The sequence below is a fragment of the Lissotriton helveticus genome, chromosome 8 (genome assembly GCF_964261635.1).
Source record: "Lissotriton helveticus chromosome 8, aLisHel1.1, whole genome shotgun sequence".
Classification (NCBI taxonomy): Eukaryota; Metazoa; Chordata; class Amphibia; order Caudata; family Salamandridae; genus Lissotriton; species Lissotriton helveticus.
Genome location: NC_136069.1, coordinates 1,071,593,263 through 1,071,616,301, shown reverse-complemented (window position 1 = coordinate 1,071,616,301; position 23,039 = coordinate 1,071,593,263). Strand labels below are relative to the sequence as shown.

Below are 23,039 nucleotides of genomic sequence, written 5' to 3'. Positions count from 1 at the left end.
AGGTGGAGACCTCCTTCTTCTCCATTGGTCTTTCCACATGGTGTTCCTCTAAAATGTTGCCCATGCCTATAGATAATTTAAGGTTTTGGGCCCAGCTTTGAAGTTGAATATATTTAAATTTAGAGATACCCCCTTCCAAGATGGTGTAAAGCATTGACCAAGGTAAGTGTGCCCTCTTAAGCTAGGTCACCCCATACCTTGAGCCCGGCCTCTCTACGTGGCTGTGCTAATTTGTCTCTTAGGCACTTTGGTGCACTAGGGGAATCCCACAAGGGGGCCAGTCTAGAGAAATAGCTAAGGCCATTCAGCCGTCTAATATTTGTAGCACTTTCAACCTTCTTTTAGGAAAACTTAGGCTCTCCATATTTGAACAAGAAACCCTCCTGGGCCAGACTAGCACCCTTTAGCATCGCTGAAAACATTGTCCCTACCCCAACACAGTCCGGTGTTTTTAAAAGCATCCTGGAATGGGACAATTGGAAGGCCCAAGCGTAGTACTGTAGGTCCGGAAGCAAATGTCCTCCCTTCTACGTCTCAACTTTTTCCAGGCAATTCTGGTTCCTCAACAGGCCCATATGAATGAGTTAATAGCCTGCTGAAGTTTATCTATAGCTGGTTTGTCAAAACGTGGTGGAATGGCATTTAAAAAAGAAGGTGATTTTGGGAAGCATTGTCATCTTGACCAGGTTTACCCTACCAAAGATTGACAGGGGGAGGTGGACCCAGTTCTTCATCAGCCTCTGACACTCCTTTGTTACGTTAGCCAGGTTGGTCTCTGAAATTCTGTTAATGTCTTGTACTATTCTGACCCCAAGATACCTCATGTCTCTATTGGTCTGGTGTTGACATACCCCCAAGTTCCATGACATGAACTCTGTCTTCTCAGCATTTACCTCATACCCTGATATCCTGCCAAAATCTTGGGCATGCTTTATTACCACTGGCAGGGCAGTAGAAAAGTCTGAGGAGAGAACCACAACATCATTGGCGTAAAGATCTACCTTTCTCTCCCATCCCTCATACTTGAATGGTAAAATGTCCACCTCATCTCTCAACCTCTGGGTAAATGGCTCAATATACAAGTTGAAGAGGAGAAGAGATAGGGGACAGCCCTGCCTGGCACCCCTAGTGATTTTAAAAGAGTTGGTTAGATTGCCGTTAACCAGCAATTTTGCAGACGGGTCTTGGTAGATCAACTCAATGGCTCTGCGGAATTTTGCACCAGGGTTACATTTCTACAAAATCGCTGATAGATACACCCAGTTAACACCAAAGGCCTTGGTGGCATCCAAGGTCATAGCTGCAAGGTGGGGGAGGCGCGAATAGGTTGTGGCCAGATCTATTGCGCCTATGAAATCATATGTAAGATCGTAAAGGTTTCTACCCTTGACAGACCCCTTTTGGTCGAGGAGCAGCATATCTCCTGCTACTGATCCCAGCCTGTCAGCGAGGGCACTGGCCAAGAGTTTATAATCTGAATTTAACAATGAAATGGGTCTATATCACTCACACCTCACTGGGTTTTTCCCCGCTTTTAATATCAGGGTGATAGTTGCCTGGCCCCACCAACCTGGCAGCTTTACTCCGTCGCATAAAATATCATTGAAAAGCTGGGTCATGGCTTGAATCAGGACCTCCCCCAGCGTTTTGTAGAGTTCTATTGGCGAACCATCTGGGCCTGCTGCCTTTCCCACTTTGCTAGCTAGAATGGCCCTCTTTACCTCTTCCTGTAAAGAGGTAAAGTTCCTGTTAGGTCGCATCCAGGTGATTAAGCGAGTTCACACTCAGCCATTCTACAACCTCGGATTTATTAACTACCTTATCTTCGAGGTATACATTTTGAAAAAAATCATAAAAGGCACACCCTATCTCTTCATCTGTGGACAAGACAGTGTCACTTTCAACATCATCAACTGCTTTTATCAGGTTACACGTCCTATCTGAATTTACCTTCCAAGCCAATAGCCTACCCACCCCCTCACCATATTCAAAATAGGCAAGCTTACTCGCATCCCAGCTATACATGACCCTCGTCTGAGGATGGTGTGTAGCTGCTCCTTTAGTTCTTTCAATCTAGCCATGTTTTCCTGCTGTTTCTCCGGTTTAACCGCTTTGTTCAAGCCATCCTCTACTATCTTCATCCCGGCTTCCTTTTGGGCAACCTCTTCTCTATATTGCTTATTTCTAAAACACACCCTACTAGTGATGGTCCCCTTAAATAAGGATTCAATGAATCCCAGACTATGGAGGTCGAACCTGAACCTGAATTATGACCCAAAATGCACTTCATTGCATGGGACAGATGCTTCATCTACTCTATATCTAAGAGCAGCGTGCGATCAAAAGTCCAGACTAACGCTCTGCCTGCTTTCCAGATCCAAATCAAGGCATACCCCTGAATGGTCGGATAAATGTGGTGTCAAATAGCCACTATCTTTGACTTTCCCCTCAAGCTATTGCTGACCAGGATATAATTGAATCTTGATTTATGGCCATACTTTCTTTTGTGGTAGGAAACTCCTAACTGGTGGCCGGATCTGTCCCTCCAAACATCGCAAAGTCCTGTCTGCGTCATCATTGAATGCAGATATGCCCAAGATTTAGATAGTGTAGTGGCTCTGCTATTCAGAGACTTGTCCAATTTGGGGTCTAATACGATGTTAAAATCACCAGCCAGGATTACTCGTTCTGGGAAGTCTAACAGATTTGCAAAAATAGTTTTGAGGGGGGTAGGATCGCCATGGTTTGGGCCATAGTAGCCTACCAGTGTGAAAATAAAGCCCAAAATAATTACCTTCAGGATAACCCACCTATAGCCAAGATCAAACGAAAAATCCAACACACATGCCTTGCTTGTTTTTTAATTAACACAGCAATTCCTCTAGTATTGGCACTCTGGTCAAAACAGATCATATGTTCCACCCACTTTAGCTTCTTAAATATTTCAGTTGACTCATCTTTCGAGAGGCGAGTCTCCTGCAGAATTATAACCTGCGCGAGGGAGTCACTGATGTATTGTAAGATTTTAGCCCTTCTGAGTTTGACACTCCTGGACAGGAACTGAACCATTCTCACAGGGTTTACCCTTGAGGCACATACAACGTATAAAGAAGGGAGGTCGCCACCACCGGACTGAAACATTGGAACTGACATAGCTAAAACAGCTGAAGAAAAAAAACAGCCTAAGGCGAAAGAGGACATTTGGGGGATTTTTCCCACTTTCACCCCACCCACTGCTCCCCCTCTGAACCCCTCCCTGGAGAACCCACCCCAATGTTATGCTGGACTGGACATTGTAGTTATCTTATTACATCTAATAAGTGATAACCTCCAAATGAGAGTAGGTAATCAGTTCATGCTTGGAGTCTTTGGAATTGTAATGAAAAATATCCTCTCATGATGAATTAGAATTTTGAAAATGGCAGTTTTAGAAATTTGGAATTTTCCTGGCTTAGCCATTCAGTGCCTGCAGCCTTTCTCTGGGTCACATGACTGGGTGTTGCCAACAGTTGGGCTTTGTGTACCTCCTAGACAGCCACACACAATAGAAAGCGTTGGCCTCTCTGGATGGGCCATCACTGGCAAGATGGGACGGCGAAGCTGGGCCCAGTTCCATTTACACTTAAATAGGTAGTGTCCTGCCTCCATACAACGTGGGAGTCCCACGGTACATAAAAAAGCAAGAATATGCAAATAATTACCAAAAAACCTTAGAAATAAACAACCAGGAAGTAAAGTAGCCCTAAGCTACAAGAGTAAAAACTTCCACACTCATGACTATCATAGTCATTTTGTATAGTCCAAACTGCAGCCAATCAGGCGACAGCACCCACTAGAATGTTCTCCCCAGAGGCTCAGGCTCTCAGATTTTCTCGCACAGGAGTGGAGCCAACATCATAGCCAAAGGAGCTTCTGAGGGGGGTTGGGTGGGTGCATGTGAATCTATGAAAGACACCAATACTGGAGAACCACAGATTACAGGTAAGTAACAATTGTTCTTCTCCAGTATTGGTGTGTCTTTCATAGATTAACATGCCTGAATCAGAGTAGATAACAGTACAAACCATCATGCTCGTTAGACGCTCGTTGCATCACAGTATCAATGTACATATGTATATCAATGCATCATGAACCAATTCTTAAACGTATACAAATACAGTAGTGTTTACATATGCATACTGGGTAGGATATAAAAACAATATATGAATAAGCGTCTAAAAATAGCATAGTGGAGGAGGGAGAACAGAGGCTCATCTTATTGAAAAAGATTGAGTAGAACTGCTCGTTCCACTGACGTATCTGCATCACTTGCAGTGTCCAAACAGTAATGTTTGGTAAAAGTGTGTCTGCTTGACCAGATTGCCGCTCTGCAGATTTGATGGAGAGGAACCCCAGCAAAGAGAGCGGTGGATGATTAGATCGCTCTCGTAGAATGTGCTCTTGGGCTGGTGCGTAGGGGCCTTCCCGTCTGTTGATGACACAGACTAATTGTCGAGGACCTCCAACGAGCTATGGTCTGTTTGGATACAGAGTAACCCTGACATAGCCTCCCATACGCTACGAAAAGTTGATCCGATTTCCGAATTGAAGCAGTTCGTTGCAGATAGAACTTGAGACATCTCCTGATGTCCAGGGAATGCAAAGCTTTCTCTGCTGTTGTCTGAGGATTTGGAAAAAATGTTTTCAGAATTACCGGTTCATTAAGGTGAAAATCTGAAGGAACCTTAGGCATGAAGCTGGGATTGGTACGAAGCACCACTGAATTAGATGTGAATTGCAGAAAAGGTGACTTAGTCGTGAATGCTTCAATGCCGCTGACCCTTCTTGCTGATGTCAGCGCCAGCAGCAGAGATACCTTCCAAGAAAGGAACTTAAGTTCCACTTTGTGAATGGGTTCAAAGGGGTGTCGCATGAGTTGAGCGAGCACCACATTCAAATGCCAAGATGGAAGTGGACGCCGAATAGGGGGAAACATACGAAACAGCCCTTTAAAAAATTGTTGAATAACTCTAGTAGAGTATGGAGAGTTAGAACCATCTTGACGGAATCTGGAGATAGCTGCCAAAAACACTTTTAATGTGGAATGAGAAAATCCAGACTTTGCCAATTGAAGAAAGAACTGTAAAATCTGTTCTGGCTTGGCCTGAATGGGATGTAAATTGACCGATTGACACCAAGTGCAGAACCGTTTCCATTTGAGCTTATATGTCTTGATTGTGGCAGCTGCTCGAGCATTGGCTAAAACTTCTTTACACTCTGCGGGTATATCCAAGTGCGCAAATTCAAGATGTTTAGGAGCCATGCTGCTAATTTCAAGAATGCTGGGTCCGGGTGACAGATCTGACCCTTGTGAATGGACAGAAGGTTCGGTATTGGTGGAAACTGAATGGGATCGCACTCCGATAGGAGCAGAAGCTCGGTGAACGAGTATTGGCGAGGCCATCTGGGGGCAATGAGAATGAGGCGACAAGGCTGCTTCTTCATCTTGGAGATAACCTTGGGTATTAGTGGAATTGGAGGAAAGGCATAGGCATATATTTGTGACCAGTTCATGGAAAGTGCATTCCCGCACAAGTCCCTGTGGGGAAGCCAGCTTGCGAAGTATAGGCATTTGCGGTTCTGGTTGGTTGCAAACAGGTCCAGCTCGGAACTGCCCCATTCCCGGAAAACTCGATCCAATGCTGGTTGATGCAATTCCCACTCGTGGTTGGACATCTGAGATCTGCTGAGAGAATCCGCTAGGACATTGGAAATTCCTGGAACATGAACCGCTGATAGAGTGATCCCGTGACGTAGTGCCCAGTCCCAGATCTCCTGGGTTTGCTGAGAGAGAAGGGCCGACCTTGTACCGCCCTGTTTGTTTAGGTAGTGCATACTTGTCGTGTTGTCCGTCCGAATCTTAAGGCCAAGAAAATGGCTCGCAGCTCCAGAAGGTTGATGTGCCATGTCCTTTGTTGCACATTCCACTTGCCGTTGACTGTCATTCGCTAAAAGTGTGCGCCCCATCCTTCGAGGGAAGCGTCTCTCATGAATGCGAAACTTGGGACTTGCAATAGGAATGTACATCCCTTTCGTAAGTTCTCTATCCGAGTCCACCACAGCAGTGATTTTTTCATTCGAGGCGTTATGAGAATTATGTCGTCGAACGAACCGGACACCTGCAACCATTGGAGGGTGCGTTCTTCTTGCAAAGGCCTCATTCTGAGACGGAATTTGGTATCAACGGGATGCAGGATGAAACCATCCCCAGGAAAGATTTGAATAGTCAAACTGAAACACACTCTTTTTCTTGCAACAGGTGAGCTAGTTTTCGGATCTTGTGCTGCCTCTCTCTCTCGAGATGAAAGCCTGCGTGAGTTGGGTGTCCAGTGTGGCTCCCAAGAAGGTCTTTCTATGTGACGGAAGAAGATGAGATTTTTCGAAGTTGATGGAAAGACCGAGAGATTGGAACAGCGACAGACATCTTTGGACGTGTGCTTTTGTCTCGGATAAGGAATTCGCCTTGATAAGGCAGTCTGTTAAAGATTGCAGGGATTGGTTTGCATGAGCTGAAAGCCATTTTGTATTTTGGCAGCCATTTTAGTTAGCCATGTGCTCGTGATGTGCTGTTTCCCTCTTTAGAGCCTTGCACATCCTCAGAAGGGCCTAGCTATTAGAATGCACCTGCTCCTAGTATACAACTGTCAGGCTATTTTTGCTGCTATATGGAGAAGTAACTCTCCTCCCACTTTGTTGAGCAAGCAGATCTTGCATGCCCATATTACGCATTTTGCATGCTTACAAGAGCCAGGACTGCCCCTAGGTCTTATGCGGACTATGTAACCCTAAGCATATATAAGGCCCCAGTTTTCTGTACTCCTTAGACTGCCTCATTCAGTTGCTAAGACTTCTGTGTGACGTAGTCTCCCTCATTTGAGGTTATTAAAGAGGTTACTTTTATATTTCAGCTTCTGTGCCAATTTTTTCTTTGTTGGTTTAAAAGGACCAAGTATCAGTGAGACCCCTGAGAAGGTTTCTATTTTCTTCAAATGGCGCTCCCACGTGGACCTCATCAGAGAAGTGGCTATCTAAGGGAGTGATCTTGACAGGAGACAGGAATCTACTGAGGAACACAGGACAGGACTCTACTAAGGAGGTACTCTGTGCACGGAGATTCTGGGGATTCTCTGATCTTCCTGATTTTGATCATCCACATGTTTACCGCTCCTGACTGAGAACCTTTTTGGCATGAGTATTCTAAAAAAAAAAAAAACGACCATTAGGTCATTCAGAACTTGGCAGTTAGAATTTGGACACGAAGTGATTGGTAAGGGTTGTTTTGATGCAACACTTGCTGTTGGTTTTGATGCCTGGGATTGGTAAGGTAGTTTAGTAACGCTTACTGTGGCTTTGGATTTGTATGATTGGCCAATATTTGTATTTGGAATTTGTAATATATAAATTGCAATTTATGTAGGCAGGTAATGAGGAGAATTTTCTCTGTTTCGAATTGATTTGAATGGCACACAGTACAAGAGTACCTTAAGTGCTACTTTGGTTATAATACTGCATATTCTGCACTATTTTTGGCATGCCTGTTTCAAGCACACATCGAAGAATGTGTTGCTTTTTGGAGGTATCATAGTGAGATATGAAGTGAATTAGCCAGCTCCCCTGAGGGAATACCTAAATAGGTTTAGGTATAAAAACATATTTATTCCTTGGTGACTCTGTACCCCAATGGAATTCAAATATGATAATAATACAAACAAGGATCCTTTTCTGTGCACTTTTATAATTGGAGGAATGCAGAGCGATTTTTTGGTAAGGGAAGATTTGAACGCCTTCCAGGTGAAGGTGTGCGGCCAGCGGAGCTAGCATCTTTGTGAACAAACAGGGTGCTGACCGTACTCCAAAGGGAAGTACTTAGAACTGAAAATCCCTGCCAGCCACTCTGAACCGTAAGAACTTTCTGTGCCTGGGGAGAATCGGCACATGAAAATAAGCATCTTGAAGGTCGAGGGTGGCCATGTGATCCCCTACCGAAAGAAGCTGGAGGATTTCTTGAAGCGTTAACATCCGGAAGGACAATTTTTTCAGGTATTTGTTGAGGGCGCCCAGGTCAAGGATGGGGCGCCATTCCCCTATCTTCTTGCGAATGAGGAATAATCTTGAGTAGAATCCCGTTCCTTTTTGCAATTGAGGAACTTTTTCGATCGCTCCTTTCCGAATCATTACATTTATCTGGGAGAACAGCTACTTGAGATGAGCAGGCGGTGGGCTTTTGGGAGGAGAATTTGGAGGGGTTTTGATGAATTCCAAAGTGTGGCCTCTGGCCACTATATCTAGGACCCACTTGTCTGTAGTAATCTTGGACCAGTTCGAGTAGAAAGGGGATATTTTTCCTCCAACCTTTGATTGGGGAACGGGCAGAGATGGTGGCAGGTGGCATATCTCATTGTTTCGTGGAGGAATCCCTCCCACGTTAGGAGGACCTCCTCTTTGATTGCGAGAAGTGGTTACCTCGCTGTCCATACGTTTGTTGTTTGTATGGTTGATATCTCTGGTTACTTTGAGAAGCTTGGTGCGATCTTTGTTGATTGTAGCCTCCTCTATTGGAGAAGGACCCACGTCCTTTGGCACCACGAAAGGACGACTTCTGAAACTGAAGGCTACCCAGAGATCTTGCCGTTTCTGTGTCCTTCTTTATTGACTGCAGGGCCTCGTCGACATGCTGGCCAAAAAGAAATTCCTCATCATACGGCATGTCGATGATTTTAACTTTGACCTCTTGGCGAAAGGATGTTGACTTCAGCCAACCCTGCCTTCTTAGTACAGCTGCTCCCGCTAACTGCCTGAAACCTGTAGATGCCACATCTACTGCTGCGTCAATCATTTCCGCAGAAGTGCACTCCCCTTCGTGCAAGATCATCCGAGCTTCGGGTCTTTCAGGCTCTGGTAACAGTTCAATATATGGTGAGATGTCCGACCACATCTGCCTGTCGTATCTCCCTAATATTGCAAAGGAGTTTGCAGCAAGAACCGTAGTTGCCGCCATAGTGGAGACCTTCTTGCCAATGGAATGCAGACGTCTGCCATCCCTGTCTGGTGGCGCAGTTACCGGTGAAGAGGGGTTCCTGGCCCGTCTCTGAGCCGATTGGGTGATGACTGAATCAGTTTTAGAGTGTCCTATAAGGCATGCAGGTGAGGTATTAGGCGCCTTATACTTTTTGTCCAAGCGAGACAAGACTGCGGAAGGAGAATTGGGCGTTGACATGATCTCCAGCCCCTCTTTCCAGATGAAGTCTATGATGGGAATCGTTCTCACTTGTTTTTGCGGCTGATCTTTAAAATCGTAAAGGAAACAGTCGTCCTTTTTCGTTTCCATAGGAATTAGAAACCTCTTTGTAGCTCGTTCCATTATGAGATGGAAACCACCAATATCTACAGGCGGAGACTCAGCAGCAGGTGGAGCAGATGGTGATGGAGTTTGTATTTGATAGTCATCCCACTCCGATAAGTCAGATTTGTCATCAACTTCTCCTTTTTCCCTGTCCTCATCAGTGTTGATAGCCTCCCTGGAATGGAGAGAGTGTGCCGGAGAAGGTGGACCTGCAGATCTTACTGCGGATACTGGTGCTGAAGAAGGTTGTCTTGGGGATTTGTATGCAGAGACAGATACTTGAGGCATGGGCGTCGAAGGAAGCGACTCAGCTGATTCAGATGGAGGAAACCGGCGATAGTAGTCGTCCAACATATATTACAAGTTGTTGAGAAGGGCTAATGGCATCTGTGCTGTAGGCACCGTAGCAGGCGCCTGATGTTCAAGGAACTACTCCTCTTCCTGATCTTCATCCTGATATTTGATGAACAGCTCAGATGGACTCCTAGAAGTGCGGAACCGGTCATCCACATCTGACTGCTCCGCGTCATCCTCAGAGTCCAGTAACTGGTCAGGTAGCTTCAGCGGGGAGAGAGCCGCTAGTGAAGAATCCCGTCTTTGCAACAAAGACGCTTCCGTACACAGCTGGGCAAAGGAGATCGTAGACGGTGTGGCAGACCAAACTTGTAATTCCTTACAAGACGAAAGAAGAGGCGTCGACGGTTGTTCCGTCGACGGTGCCGCCGATGAAGATGGCGTGAGGATAGTGACCGCCGACGAGATAGTCAACTTTGTCGATGGGACAATCGTCGTCTATGATGTTTTTGACGACGAGGCAATCTTCATCGACGATGCTTTTGACGACGAGGCACTCTTCGTCGACGATGTAGCCGTCGACTATGAGGTAGTCTTCGTCGACAGTGAGGTCGTCGACGGAAAGCTGATCGTCGATGAGGAATCCATCGACGGAGTGGCCTTCGTCGATGAGGCAGCCTTCACCGAGGTGGTCTTCGTCGACGATGAGCCCATCGACGTGATCTTCTTACCCTTCGTCGCCGCATTGAAGCGTCGATGATAGATGGCATCACTTTCGACGACGAGATGGGTCGAACTGTCACAGAGACCAGCGTCGACGGAGAAGAGGCCGCCGACATTATGACTGTCGACGTCGAAGTAGCGTCGGCGATGATTATAGTCGACAAAGTAGTCGTCGTCAATGCCATCGAGGACGGAGCTACTTTCTGAGGTAAAACGTTTTCAGGAAGTCTTTTTGATGCCAGAGACTTTCCAGACTTTTCTCGGGGGCGTAACAAGTCTAGATTGTGAAGGTGGAGAAGCCTTTTTTGAGGAATAAGATGAAGGCAAGCTAGCACCCTTAGTGGATTTTGCTTTTCTCGACACCTTAGCCCCAGGAGAAGATACATCTTCCTCAGCCATCCTCTTCCTAGAGGATACAGATGACCCCCGAGGCCACACTTCCTACCTAAGATAAGGGGTTGTCCTGATCCTTGATCTTCTGCAGCCACAGAAGAAGGCGACCTTCCCTGTCTCTGAAGGTCTTCTGAGGGAAGGTCTTGCAGATCTTACAATCTCTCACCTCATGATCCAGGTACCGGCAGTAGATGCACTTCTTGTGGGGATCTTTTGAAAAGAGCCGGAGCTTCCCACAAGATTCACAAGGCCTGAAGAGAGATTTTTTAGAAGATGACATTCTAAAGGCAGGTGAAACCCAGCCAAAAGAGTGAAGTACTGAGAGCCTGAGCCTCTGGGGAGGACATTCTAGTGGGTGCTGTCACCTGATTGGCTGCAGTTTGGACTATACAAAATGACTATGATAGTCATGAGTGTGGAAGTTTTTACTCTTGTAGCTTAGGGCTACTTTACTTCCTGGTTGTTTATTTCTAAGGTTATTTGGTAATTATTTGCATATTATTGCTTTTTTATGTACCGTGGGACTCCCACTCTGACGACGGGGGATGATTCAGGCATGTGAATCTATGAAAGACATCCCAATACTGGAGAAGAGAGGGTACACATATAGGAGAGCTGAGACTTATGTGATTGTTCAGTGCCGTAAGCAGCAATAAAATGGAAGATTATGGGATGGTATTGTTCGAAATACTATGTTGCAATGATGTCAAAATAATTCTTTAGTGCTACTTTGATGAAAGTAATAAAGGTATTTGTAAATGATGCTGCCTAGTTGCCTTAAAATTAAATGAGTTTATGGTTTGGAACATTTTTTTAATCACATTTAAAGAGTTGTATTATTTTAAATAGCAACAATACGTCAGTAAACAAAATTACAAAAGGATTACCTGAATCGAATTAGAGGCTGCAATCCGTGACCAGGGAATTCATTCAGAATTTCCATTGCAGTGACACAGCCTACAGTTGGTATCCCATCGGTGTAGTCACTGCCCAACAAATAGGCCAGGTTAATTAACTTGTTTCTGTCCAGCCCTGAGAGAGAGAGGGAGGAGAGAGAGAGAGAGAGAATTATTTACCTAAGAGACCCTCACATAGATGCCAACAAAAAAACACCACCTGCCTCATAACAGACCATCACATAGCTCCAGGGGCTTTACACAGCAGCATAGCATCCTCACATACCCCAACATACCAGCATCCAATATTCAATAGGACCCCCCAACAATTCAGGATTATAATTTGATTGCTCCGTGCCTGCAATCACCATCCAAAAAGCTGTATTCAACTTATTAGGTCATTAAAGCACAAAACATTACATATAAAACAAATACACATGACTTCTACAAGTAATTCATGAAACGTCATTGCACAGTCAATGCACACGCTCTAGAATGGATGTATATAGATATCATAAAAACAATATATACAGTTTAAAAAAATTATATCAAAAGCTAATTAGCTAAAACACTTTATATAATTACTTTTTGTACAAACTATCTTATTTAAAAAGCAATTGATTACACAAACGTACATCACAGCGAAGCATATATGTTTTGTGGGCTGTTATCTCTTTGAGGGACCTAGCTCTAATTGCCCACACCCACCCTAGGAATTTTGCCATGGCTACAACTATCACTTCGGTTGTGTCTCTTCTGAGAATTCTTTCTGCCTCTTGTGCCCTTCTTGTTCCCAAAAGCTTGCATATTGGAGACAGCCAGATGCGCCGCGGGACTTTATAACCATTACATTCAAACAGTACGTGGGCCAATGTTTTGCTACTGTTCTGGCACACCGGACACAAATCATCACAGAATGTGGACCATTAGCTAGTAAATGCTTTTAAAGGCACTGTGCCAACCCTCAACTGGAAATATAATTTCCGCTCAAAGGGCATTGCAATAATATCCTGCATTCTTCCTGTACCATGTCTTTGAAGATTTCTCGATGGGTCTTTCCTAAGACTTTGTTCCTACCTCTTTATCATTATAGTAGCAAATATTTATGAGGCGAAACCCACTAACCCAGCATAGGTCAAGCCCTTGTTTGCGCCCTGAACACTCGTCCCCTGCCTCTGGTCACCAGGTAGATAGCTCCCATACATTTCCCGGTGTAAGAGCAAGTAAGGAAGTCCTAAAATTCACACCACATGCTTTCCAACTCATGTGCCACATCTAAGCTTTAGGGCTCAAGTTTTTAAAAAGTTATTTATTTTGCTGTCTTTTTGCATTGACCATCTGGATTTCTTTGACGGTCTTAAAAATCGGTGAGCAGGGTTACTTATCAACTCAACAAGTGGCACCAATATAAGCCATCTTGCTCATTGAGAGCTTTTCCAAGTGTAGGTGAACACAACTAGGTCAAGCACTACTTAGTTCTGCCACAAGGAACCTACTCTAGGAACCATGCTGCAGTTAGTGATGAGGTAAGAAAAAGCTAGCAGCTTTTTTGCTGCTACCTTGAAAAATGACTTGTACTATGCACTCTCCCCTAATCTCCTTAACTGCCCAATGAAGATATGGCTCAATAAATTGAGTTATAATTTGAAGAAATGTGTTTAAGTCCTTAACAAGGTTATTCCCTGCCTCTGAAGCATTCCCAACTTCAAATGTGGGTAACTAAATAGCTTTATCAATGTCATCTTTGTTGGAAGCGGGTGAAATATTGACAGAGCATGAACCATTTAACAGGCCCATGTCGGATGGGGGGAATTCATCTTAAATGTTTTCCTCTGATCATAATCTTATTACCACTCTAGTCACAACTGTCAAGATAACATTAAGACCAAGGTATTCAGTTAACAATGCATGCTTTCAAAACAAGCACCGAAAGATGGTCCCTACATACATTTGTTCCTCACAAAGTCATCTATTGAAGATCCAACCCCCATCATAAGACAGGCAGGGTTGCAGGTATCTCTTCAACCTCAACTCCAGATTCTGTAACACAATGCCACCTCATCAAGCTAGCACCAAACATAATTTGTTCTTCAGAAAATGTAAGGGCTAACACTCATCTCTTCCCTGCATTAGCTATGATTTTCATCTGATCGAGACCTGAATCAAAGTGTGGAGATATGTTTGGAGGTTGCTGTGCACTACAAATGTTTGCTTTAACTCATACCCCCAAAAAGCCATAATTTAGAGCTTCATTACAAACAAAATGTACTTACCAGGCAGAGTAGTTTTTAAGTTTGAAGATTTTCTGGATTCACATGCTGTGCATTATTTTGTATCTTGTGGCTGGCTCTGGAATTGTCTGTTTCTTCTCTCTTTCTTAAAAAAAAAATCAGACAATGTCGTCGACCAGTTGACATAATGTCCCTTCTTCAGTGACGCCAGATATACACCCCGAAAGTCTCAGTGCTTGGTCGCCATCTTCAGATTCTTTTTATCTCTCAATTAAGTGGCTTTCTTCATGTTTGATTTATATTTCTTCCCTTTTGAATTTTTTTTACTCTTTTTCTGGCAGAGGAAGGAGGGTTGCAAATGAATACAGGAATTCTTCAATCTGCGAAGCTACTCCTACAGGTAAGTAACCATTTCTTTTTGCAATATGAATCTTTCTTGATTCAGATGCTGTGCATAGATTATGTAACAATGTTCTTGTGTCCTGAGGGAGGCTGGGTGGAGAACGAGTTTGTATTTACAAACAGGTATTTAAGTACTTTTTGTTCTACCTGTGTCTCTTTGCTAGCTAGGATGCACACATAGTAGAATGTGTGTGTGGAGGACCATGTGGCTGCCATGCAGATGTTTATTGAGGCATTGGCTATGAAGGTGAGAATTTCCCCAGTTTTTCCTCGTGGACCATGCTCTTGATCTTTCCTACAATCTCACTACTGCTGCTACATGGCATCTTTGCACTGTTTGGACTATACACTTTAAAAAGTCCCTTTTGAAACTGGTGTCTCTTTCATTGTTGGTGCAAGGGAGGCAAACAATAGATTGGTATTCCCGATTGCTTTGGTTTCGTGTGCGTAGTGCTTTACCACACTTCTGAAGACCAGGGAGTGGAAGACGTATCCTGCAAGTGAGTTTGGTTGATGGAAGAAGGCTGGTAGCTGTATTTTCTGAGCGAAGTGGAACCATGAAACCACTTTTATGTAGGAAATTAGGGTTAGTTCTCATTGTTACCCTGTCCCGGTGAATTTGAAGGTATGGTTCCTGTATTGCAAGTGCCTGGAGTTGGTTTTCTGAGCATACATGTAAAGGCCACCAGAAAGGCAGAGTTTCTGTAGATCTGGTCTGTGCATGAGTTCAAAGGATGGCTTCAGATGCTGTGTAAGCACTGGACTTGGGTTCCACACATGTCCTGTGCTAGGGTGGATAGAGCATTGGATTTTGTCCTTCCCTATTTGTTAAAGTAAAACATGGTTGTAGTGCTGTCCGTTTGGATCTGTACTACCTTTCTTTGAGTTGTGACTGGAACGCATTGAGGGCTAAGAAGTTATTCTTGAGTTCTAAGACATTTAAATGCTTTAACACGTCCTCTGGGCTGCAGAGGCCACTGATGTTCAGCTTGTTCATTTGTGCTTCCCACCCTGTGTCGGATGAGTCTGTCATTATGGTTGTTTGAAGATTCTGCCTACAGTGATGTTTCAAACATTTTACCATTGCATCTCCTTCGAGCACCTTGTCTTTTGCAACAACTAGATCCTACCAAATCCCGGTTACCTGTGACCAGTGTCTCTGTAGCCACTCCTAGATCAATCAATCAATCAATCACTTGTCTCATGGGTCTCATGTGAAGTGTGGTGTTTGGTGTAAGTGGTATACATTATGCCATCATGCCCACTAGCCTCCCCACTGTCTTCGCTGTTAGCTTGCCCCTTATGGAAGAGGTACATTTGTTCTATTATTGCTTGGATTCGTTTTGCAACAGGGAAGGCATTTCTTTTTCATCAGTTTAGTCTGCCTCCTAGGAAGGTCTTTTCTCTTTCTGGTATAGAGGAGGATTTTTCTGTAGATGAAAAAACCTTAATTGTATAGTGTTTCTATAACTTTTTTGTGCTGTCTTTGCATTGTTGGGACTACTTTGCTTTTACCAGCTAGTCGTTCAGGTAGAGGTAGACATGGGTTCCTTTACATCTCTGATGCACTGCCACTGCGGCTGGGCGTTCTTGAACACTATGGGTGTGGGCAAAATCCCGAAAGGTAATGTTGTGAACTGGTAGTGTACATTGTCCACAACGAATCTCAGGTACTTTCTGTGCCTATTGTTCACTGGAACATGTAAGTATGCATTTTAGAAGTCTATTGTATTGTAATCCTCTTTTCGCAGGTGTGGGATAACCTCCCATAGGGGTGTCATTTGGATGGAATATTCGCGTTTTGATGCATCTATTAAGGACCCTGAGGTCCGACATGGGTTGCAATGACTGGTCTGGTCTTGGTACCAGAAAGCAGACCAAGTATACTCCTTGTCCCATTTGCTGGAACTTTGTCTATGGCTCTTTTCTGTAACAAATCTGCTTCTTCCTTACTCAGGTGTCTTAGATCCCCTTTGCTGTGGGGTCTTGTATTTGACTTGATGGTGGGCAGTGGTTTTAAGAGTTTTATGCAATATCCGTGTTGGATGATGTTGAGTATCAATTTGTCAGAGGAACGTTGGGCCATTCCCTCCAATTCTGCCCCTTGATGGTGTTGGATGCAGGGGGCCGCCCTCGCCTCAGTCACCTGCGGTGCACCCTTCCACTGAAGGGCTGCCTTTTCCAACCGTTGTATTGACACTTTTCTGTGGTGCTGTCACCTGGATGCTGTGCTGCAAAGTATACATGAGAAGTCACTGTCTGCAACCCTCTTATACATGACATTCTATTCTCTTACTTGGGGTGCCCCACCTCTGAACTACAGTGCCCTCAAGGACTTTGCTGTTTCTGTGTCCTTTTTCATCCTATGCAGTGACTCGTCCACTTATGGGCCAAACAGACTTTCCCCCTTTAAATGGAATGCTCAACACTGCCGTGTGCACTTATTGTTTGAAAGCCTACACTCATAGCCAGGCATGCCTCTTGCATGTGGTCCTCATGCAGATTTGTCTGCTGTGTCCAAGGCAGTCTTTAAATAGGTGTTGCTGATAATTTCCCTTGAGAAGGCTGTCCTGGGATTCCATATACTCATAGGAGTAGAGCCTCCACTTGGCCATGAGGGTTTTCTTTTTCTTTTCGACCATGAGCACTCTCTGCTAGTTGTCGACTGCCAAACTTTTCTTTCAGGAGCTGAGTGTTCTGACTGGCGAGCCTCCTTCTTCCTCATGCACTCTTGATTGCTCCTCAGTATCAATGCCAGCTCTGAGTGTTTTAGTCATGCAGTGTACTTTACCGAGTGGGGATCTTTGGGCTTGCGCGTGACATCCACTATTGTGGATTATGACGATGACGAAGCATAGCAAGTTTTGCTTGGCAGTTCGGACTGGACTGTTCCCATGAGGCACGGGGTCAGACTGATTTGCATATGGCCATGTCTGAACTGGAGTGGCGGAGTGAGCTAAAGAATGATGATGGATTAAACCCAGATCAGTTGACTGGGGGTGAGTGCTTGCATTGTTCAACACTCCGTCCATCATCTCCTTTGGTTAAGCATAGCAAGTTCAAAATCTGATTTGGTGTATTTTAATTGCCTGGTGGTAGAAGTAGGGCTCTAAAAATGAAGGAAATGGACGTGAGGAAATGTCTCTCTATTTATGGAGAAACTCCACCCCTCAGATCCACTGCATGTGTGACTCCCAGTCATGTCTGTTGCCAGGTCTGGTCTGGGCACAGAATCAGTTACCAGAGAAAAGGACACAGTTTGAGCTGGCTGAGAAGCCTCTGGAGGTTGAAAAGGGATTCCTCTTTTCACCACCTAAATCCAATTACACTATGCAAGGTTCCATTTGATTCCCCAAAAATTAGAGACTGGGTGGCCAGCACTGGAAGGGATTTAAACTTGTCTGAATGAAGTTGCTTCTCCAATTCCTCTATTTGTAAGAGAGTTTTACCTGCTGCGGTTGTTAGTGTTGTTTCCAAAAAACATATTTACTAATGAAGTATTTATATTAAACTTTAGGTATCACACCGCTTTACCCGATTCTGGATTTGCAAAGTTCCAGCAACTCACAGGAGAGTAAAGAACAAGTTACTTACCTTTGGTAACGCTTTTTCTGGTAGATACAGTATCTGCCTGTGGATTCCTCACCTTGTGAATATCCCCCTTGCGTCAGCAATGTTCGGAAAATTCTTTGTAGCACGCCGGCGTGGAGGACGTCATAGGAGCACGGCATCGCGCGCGACTCCGTCTGACGTCACTGACTCCTTATTAGGCCTACTTCGGCGTGATGACATCAGTTCCGCCCTTTTTTCCGTGCCTTCAAGGCATCCGGACGGACCAATGACAGCAGATATACATATATATAGTGTACATAGTACAAGAACACACTCCTCCAAAGAAAGAGATGAGGCCCGGCTGGGGAAACAGAGGAGGACTTTATTCACAGCACCAGCAAGGAAAAACAGCACAGCAAAATATAAGGCGTATGCATTTCGGCTCCTGCCTCTTCAGCGCCTGTTGTGCTAATGAGATGAGGGCGCTCACTCTCGGATATAAATATCCCGCCCCATCTCTCTGCTGACGTGCCGCTCCGCCCACAGGTGAGTATAATCAACACCTTCAATTTGTGTGGCGCGCCTGGGATAGTTGCGCCTACAAGTCCCAAGATGCAATGTTGATGCAGCAATCTTGTAGCGGGGCAAAATGAGCGTGCTCCTGAATAGCTGGGCCACAAAGCAAAGTCCCCCGAGTCCCCATGGCCACACCAACCCCCAAAGTCACAGGGATCCATCTCCACGGGGGTAAAGCATAAGTATGCCTCGCCCAGCGTGCAGTTAATAACTGCAACACCGCTCCAATCCATCCCGGTGTGTGGAGGTGAGCCAAGGTCCATCCAGTAACCTGGAAACAAAAGCAAAGTCCGCCGCAGCAGAGACCAATAGGACCGAGGCCAGCTTGTGGTGTGGGGGCCTCATGTGCGCGATACTGGTCATTAGCGCTGACAAGTCCAAGAACACACTCCTCCAAAGAAAGAGATGAGGCCCGGCTGGGGAAACAGAGGAGGATTTATTCACAGCACCAGCAAGGAAAAACAGCACAGCAAAATATAAGGCATATGCATTTCGGCTCCTGCCTCTTCAGCGCCTGTTGTGCTAATGAGATGTGGGTGCTCACTCTCGGATATAAATATTCCGCCCCATCTCTCTGCTGACGTGCCGCTCCGCCCACAGGCGAGTATAATCAACACCTTCAATTTGTGTGTCGCGCCTGGGATGGTTGCGCCTACAAGTCCCAAGATGCAATGTTGATGCAGCAATCTTGTAGCGGGGCAAAATAAGTGTGCCCCTGAATAGCTGGGCCACAAAGCAAAGTCCCCTGAGTCCCCATAACCACACCAACCCCCAAAGTCACAGGGATCCATCTCCGCTGGGGTAAAGCATAAGTATGCCTCACCCAGCGTGCAGTTAATAACTGCAACACCGCTCCAATCCATCCCGGTGTGTGGAGGTGAGCCAAGGTCCATCCAATAACCTGGAAACAAAAGCAAAGTCCGCCGCAGCAGAGACCAATAGGACCGAGGCAGGCTTGTGGTGTGGGGGCCTCATGTGCGCGATACTGGTCACTCGCGCTGACAAGTCCAAGAACACACTCCTCCAAAGAAAGAGATGAGGCCCGGCTGGGGAAACAGAGGAGGACTTTATTCACAGCACCAGCAAGGAAAAACAGCACAGCAAAATATAAGGCGTATGCATTTCGGCTCCTGCCTCTTCAGCGCCTGTTGTGCTAATGAGATGAGGGCGCTCACTCTCGGATATAAATATCCCGCCCCATCTCTCTGCGGACGTGCCGCTCCGCCCACAGGTGAGTATAATCAACACCTTCAATTTGTGTGGCGCGCCTGGGATGGTTGCGCCTACAAGTCCCAAGATGCAATGTTGATGCAGCAATCTTGTAGCGGGTACATACAACTCAAAACTGCACAGATAGTGCGTAGCAAAGGTATGAAAAACCCAATATATATACATATAAATATAAATATACATAAAAATACATAAACTCAGGTATAGCAGAGTGGACAACGGGGAGGCGGGTGGGTCAGTGAGGAATCCACAGGCAGATACTGTATCTACCAGAAAAAGCGTTACTGAAGGTAAGTAACTTGTTCTTCTGATAGATACATCTGCCAGTGGATTCCTCACCTTGTGAATAGAGTCCAACAGCAGTCCCCACTCCCAGAGGAGGGTGTCCACCCTGCTACACCAAGAAATCTTGGAGGACAGAGCGCGCAAAGTGGCCGTCCCTCCTCACCTCGGTATCCAAGCAGTAATGCTTCGCGAAAGTGTGGAGGGAGGCCCAAGTTATGGCTCTGCAAATGTCCTCAACAGGTACACCTCTAGACAATGCAGAAGTAGCAGACCTTGCCCTGGTAGAATGAGCTCTTATACCCTCAGGAGGTTCCTTACCCGCCAGAGAGTAGCAGATCTTGATGCACAGAATTATTCACCTGGAAAGTGTGAGCTTGTGCACCGCTCTACCCTTCCGGCAGCCAGCAAAACCAACAAACAGCTGGTTATCCACTCGAAAGTCTCTTGTTCTATCAAGATAAAAGGACACCGCCCTCTTAGGGTCCAGACGGTACAGTCTCTCTTCCTCCTTGGAAGGGTGAGGGGGAGGATAGAAGGTAGGAAGGGTAATGGACTGTCCTTGATGGAAGGGAGTTACCACCTTAGGCAGAAAAGCAGCCCTGGTCCTAAGAACCATTCGATCAGCATGAATGGTCAGGAATGGGGGCTTAGAACTAAGTGCTTGAAGCTCACTCACCCTCCTTGCCAAGGTGATCGCAACTAGGAAGACCGTCTTATAAGACAAAAGCCTCACAGGACACTTGTGTAAGGGTTCGAAGGGAGAACCCATCAAAAATGTCAAGACAAGACTAAAGTCCCATTGAGGCACAATAAATGGAGAAGGAGAGAACTTATTAGTGAGGCCCTTCAGAAACCTCAAAACCACTGGAGATTTAAAAAGAGACGGCTGATCCGGCAAACAGAGAAATGCCGACAACGCTGAAAGGTAACCTTTGACTGTGGCAACAGCAAATCCTTGCTGCGCCAAAGAAAGAGCAAACTGCAAAATATCGGACAAATGAGCCCTCAAAGGGTCAATAGCCTTCTCCCTACACCAAACAACAAATTTAGACCACCTATACGAATAGATGGACTTGGTGGAGTCACGCCTGGCCGAAAGAATGACATCCACCACATCGTGAGGGAGAGAAAAGGAAATCAGGTTGCCCGTTCAATCTCCAGGCATGAAGGTGTAATGTCTGGAGGTGGGAGTGTAGAACCTGCCCCTCCATCTGAGAGAGGAGATCTACCTTGAACGGGAGACGGAGCGGCGGGTGAGAGTAGAGGTGGAGTAGGTCCGTGTACCACACCCTTCTTGGCCAATCCGGGGCGACCAATATGACTTGGGCCCGGTCCTGGCGAATCTTCCTCAGAACCCGAGGAATCAAGGGTATGGGAGGATACGCGTAAAGGAGTTGACTTCCCCAACTCAACTGAAACAGGTCCCCCAAAGCTCCTTGCATCGGATACTGGAGACTGCAGAATGACAGGCAGTGAGCATTCTCGCGAGTGGCGAACAGGTCCACCCGAGGAGTCCCCCACATCTGAAAGATGTCGTGAACAACCTCCGGATGGAGCCTCCACTTGTGGTCGGCAGAGAACGTCTGCACGCACGTTCAGAACTCTCTGCAGAGACACTGCGACCCTACTCCTCCCTGTTTGTTTACATACCACATCGCGGTCGTGTTGTCCGTCAGGACTTGAACCGACTGACTGCGAAGGGAAGGGAGGAAGGCCTTGAGCGCCAGACGTATCGCCCCCAACTCTAGAAGGTTGATGTGAAACAACCTTTCCTCTGGAGACCAAAGACCTTCGACCTCCAGATCCCCCAGATGAGCACCGCACCCTAGAGTGGATGCATCCGTTATCACTGTGGCCACCGATGGAGGCAGTTGGTAAGGCTTTCCTTGAGACAGATTGTCTTCCACGCCCCACCAAGACAGATCCGCTGCAGTTTCTCTGGAGATCATCACTGACTTCCTGAGATCTCCGTTGTGCTGATACCACTGGCTGCGGAGGCACCACTGGAGTGCCCTCATCTGCCAGCGTGCATGGTTGACCAACAGAATGCAAGAAGCCATCAGACCGAGCAGACGAAGGACCTTCAGGACTGGAACAACCGCTCCATTTTAGAAAAAAGGAATAATTTCTTGAATGTCGCAAATCTTTTGAGGTGGAGGGAATGAACGACAAACAGTAGTGTCCAGTACCGCACCTATGAACAGGTTGCGCTGGGAGGGCACCAGATGAGACTTGGGTACATTTATTTGAAAAACCCAACCTGTGCAACAACGGAGTTGTCTCTTGCAGATGAAGGAGCACCTTCTCTGGCGACTCCGCTTTGATCAGCCAGTCGTCCAGATACAGGAATACAGGAATCCCCGACCTCCTGAGATGTGCTGCCACCACTGCCATCACCTTGGTGAAAACTCGAGGCGCAGTACTAAGTCCAAACGGAAGGACCGCAAACTGGTAGTGTTGCGACCCCACCGTAAAACGGAGATGCTTCCTGTGCGACTTCAGGATGGGGATGTGGAAATAAGCTTCCTGCAAGTCGATCAACACCATCCAGTCTTCTTCCACAACAGCGCTTGAAGAACCTGCGCAAGAGTGAGCATCTTGAACTTTTCCTGTTTCAGATACAAGTTCAAGATCCTGAGATCCAGGATTGGTCGAAGTCTGCCATCCTTTTTGGGGATCAGGAAATACCGGGAGTAGCACCCCTGACCCCTCTCCTGCTCTGGAACCACCTCTATCGCACCCTTTCTGAACAGTGCCAGGACTTCTTCCTACAGGAGAAGCAGGTGGTCTTCCGAACAATAACCTTGGCAAGGAGGGTAATTGCGAGGGAACTCCTGAAAAGGAAGTGCATACCCATTTTCTACGAGATTGAGAACCCAAAGATCTGATGTAACTGATTCCCAATCCCGTAGAAAATGAGTAAGCCGACCCCCTACCGGACCCGCATGATCCAGAATGGCGGATCTAGGGCTGCTTTGCTGTTGTAGGTGGGGGGTGGGTATTAGAGGAGGAAGTAGAGGAGGAGGAGGCCTGACGTCCACGGCCACGACCCCTTTATCTACCTCTGTATATGAC

At 46.0% G+C, this 23,039-nt stretch overlaps 2 protein-coding genes across 7 annotated transcripts in view; one reads left to right on the top strand and one right to left on the bottom strand.

The window, feature by feature from the left end:
- The window catches only part of ERCC5 (ERCC excision repair 5, endonuclease), a 212,442-nt gene that overhangs the window by 74,189 nt on the left and 115,214 nt on the right, over positions 1-23,039 (bottom strand). Inside the window, exon 13 of the mRNA XM_078657970.1 lies at positions 11,680-11,824. Coding sequence (XP_078514096.1) covers positions 11,680-11,824 — 145 coding nt within the window. The remainder of the gene's footprint in view (positions 1-11,679; positions 11,825-23,039) is intronic.
- LOC144773109 (betaine-homocysteine S-methyltransferase-like) overlaps positions 13,011-23,039 on the top strand; it is a 656,112-nt gene continuing 646,083 nt past the window's right edge. For 2 of the 6 annotated variants that reach the window (XM_078657968.1, XM_078657967.1), the window contains exons 1-2: positions 13,033-13,214; positions 14,261-14,319. In XM_078657968.1, coding sequence (XP_078514094.1) covers positions 14,278-14,319 — 42 coding nt within the window. In that variant the 5' untranslated portion in view covers positions 13,033-13,214; positions 14,261-14,277. Of the gene's footprint in view, positions 13,215-14,260; positions 14,320-14,479; positions 14,569-23,039 lie in introns of those variants that run through there. The other 4 variants (XM_078657962.1, XM_078657966.1, XM_078657965.1 and 1 more) reach the window with 4 other exon arrangements.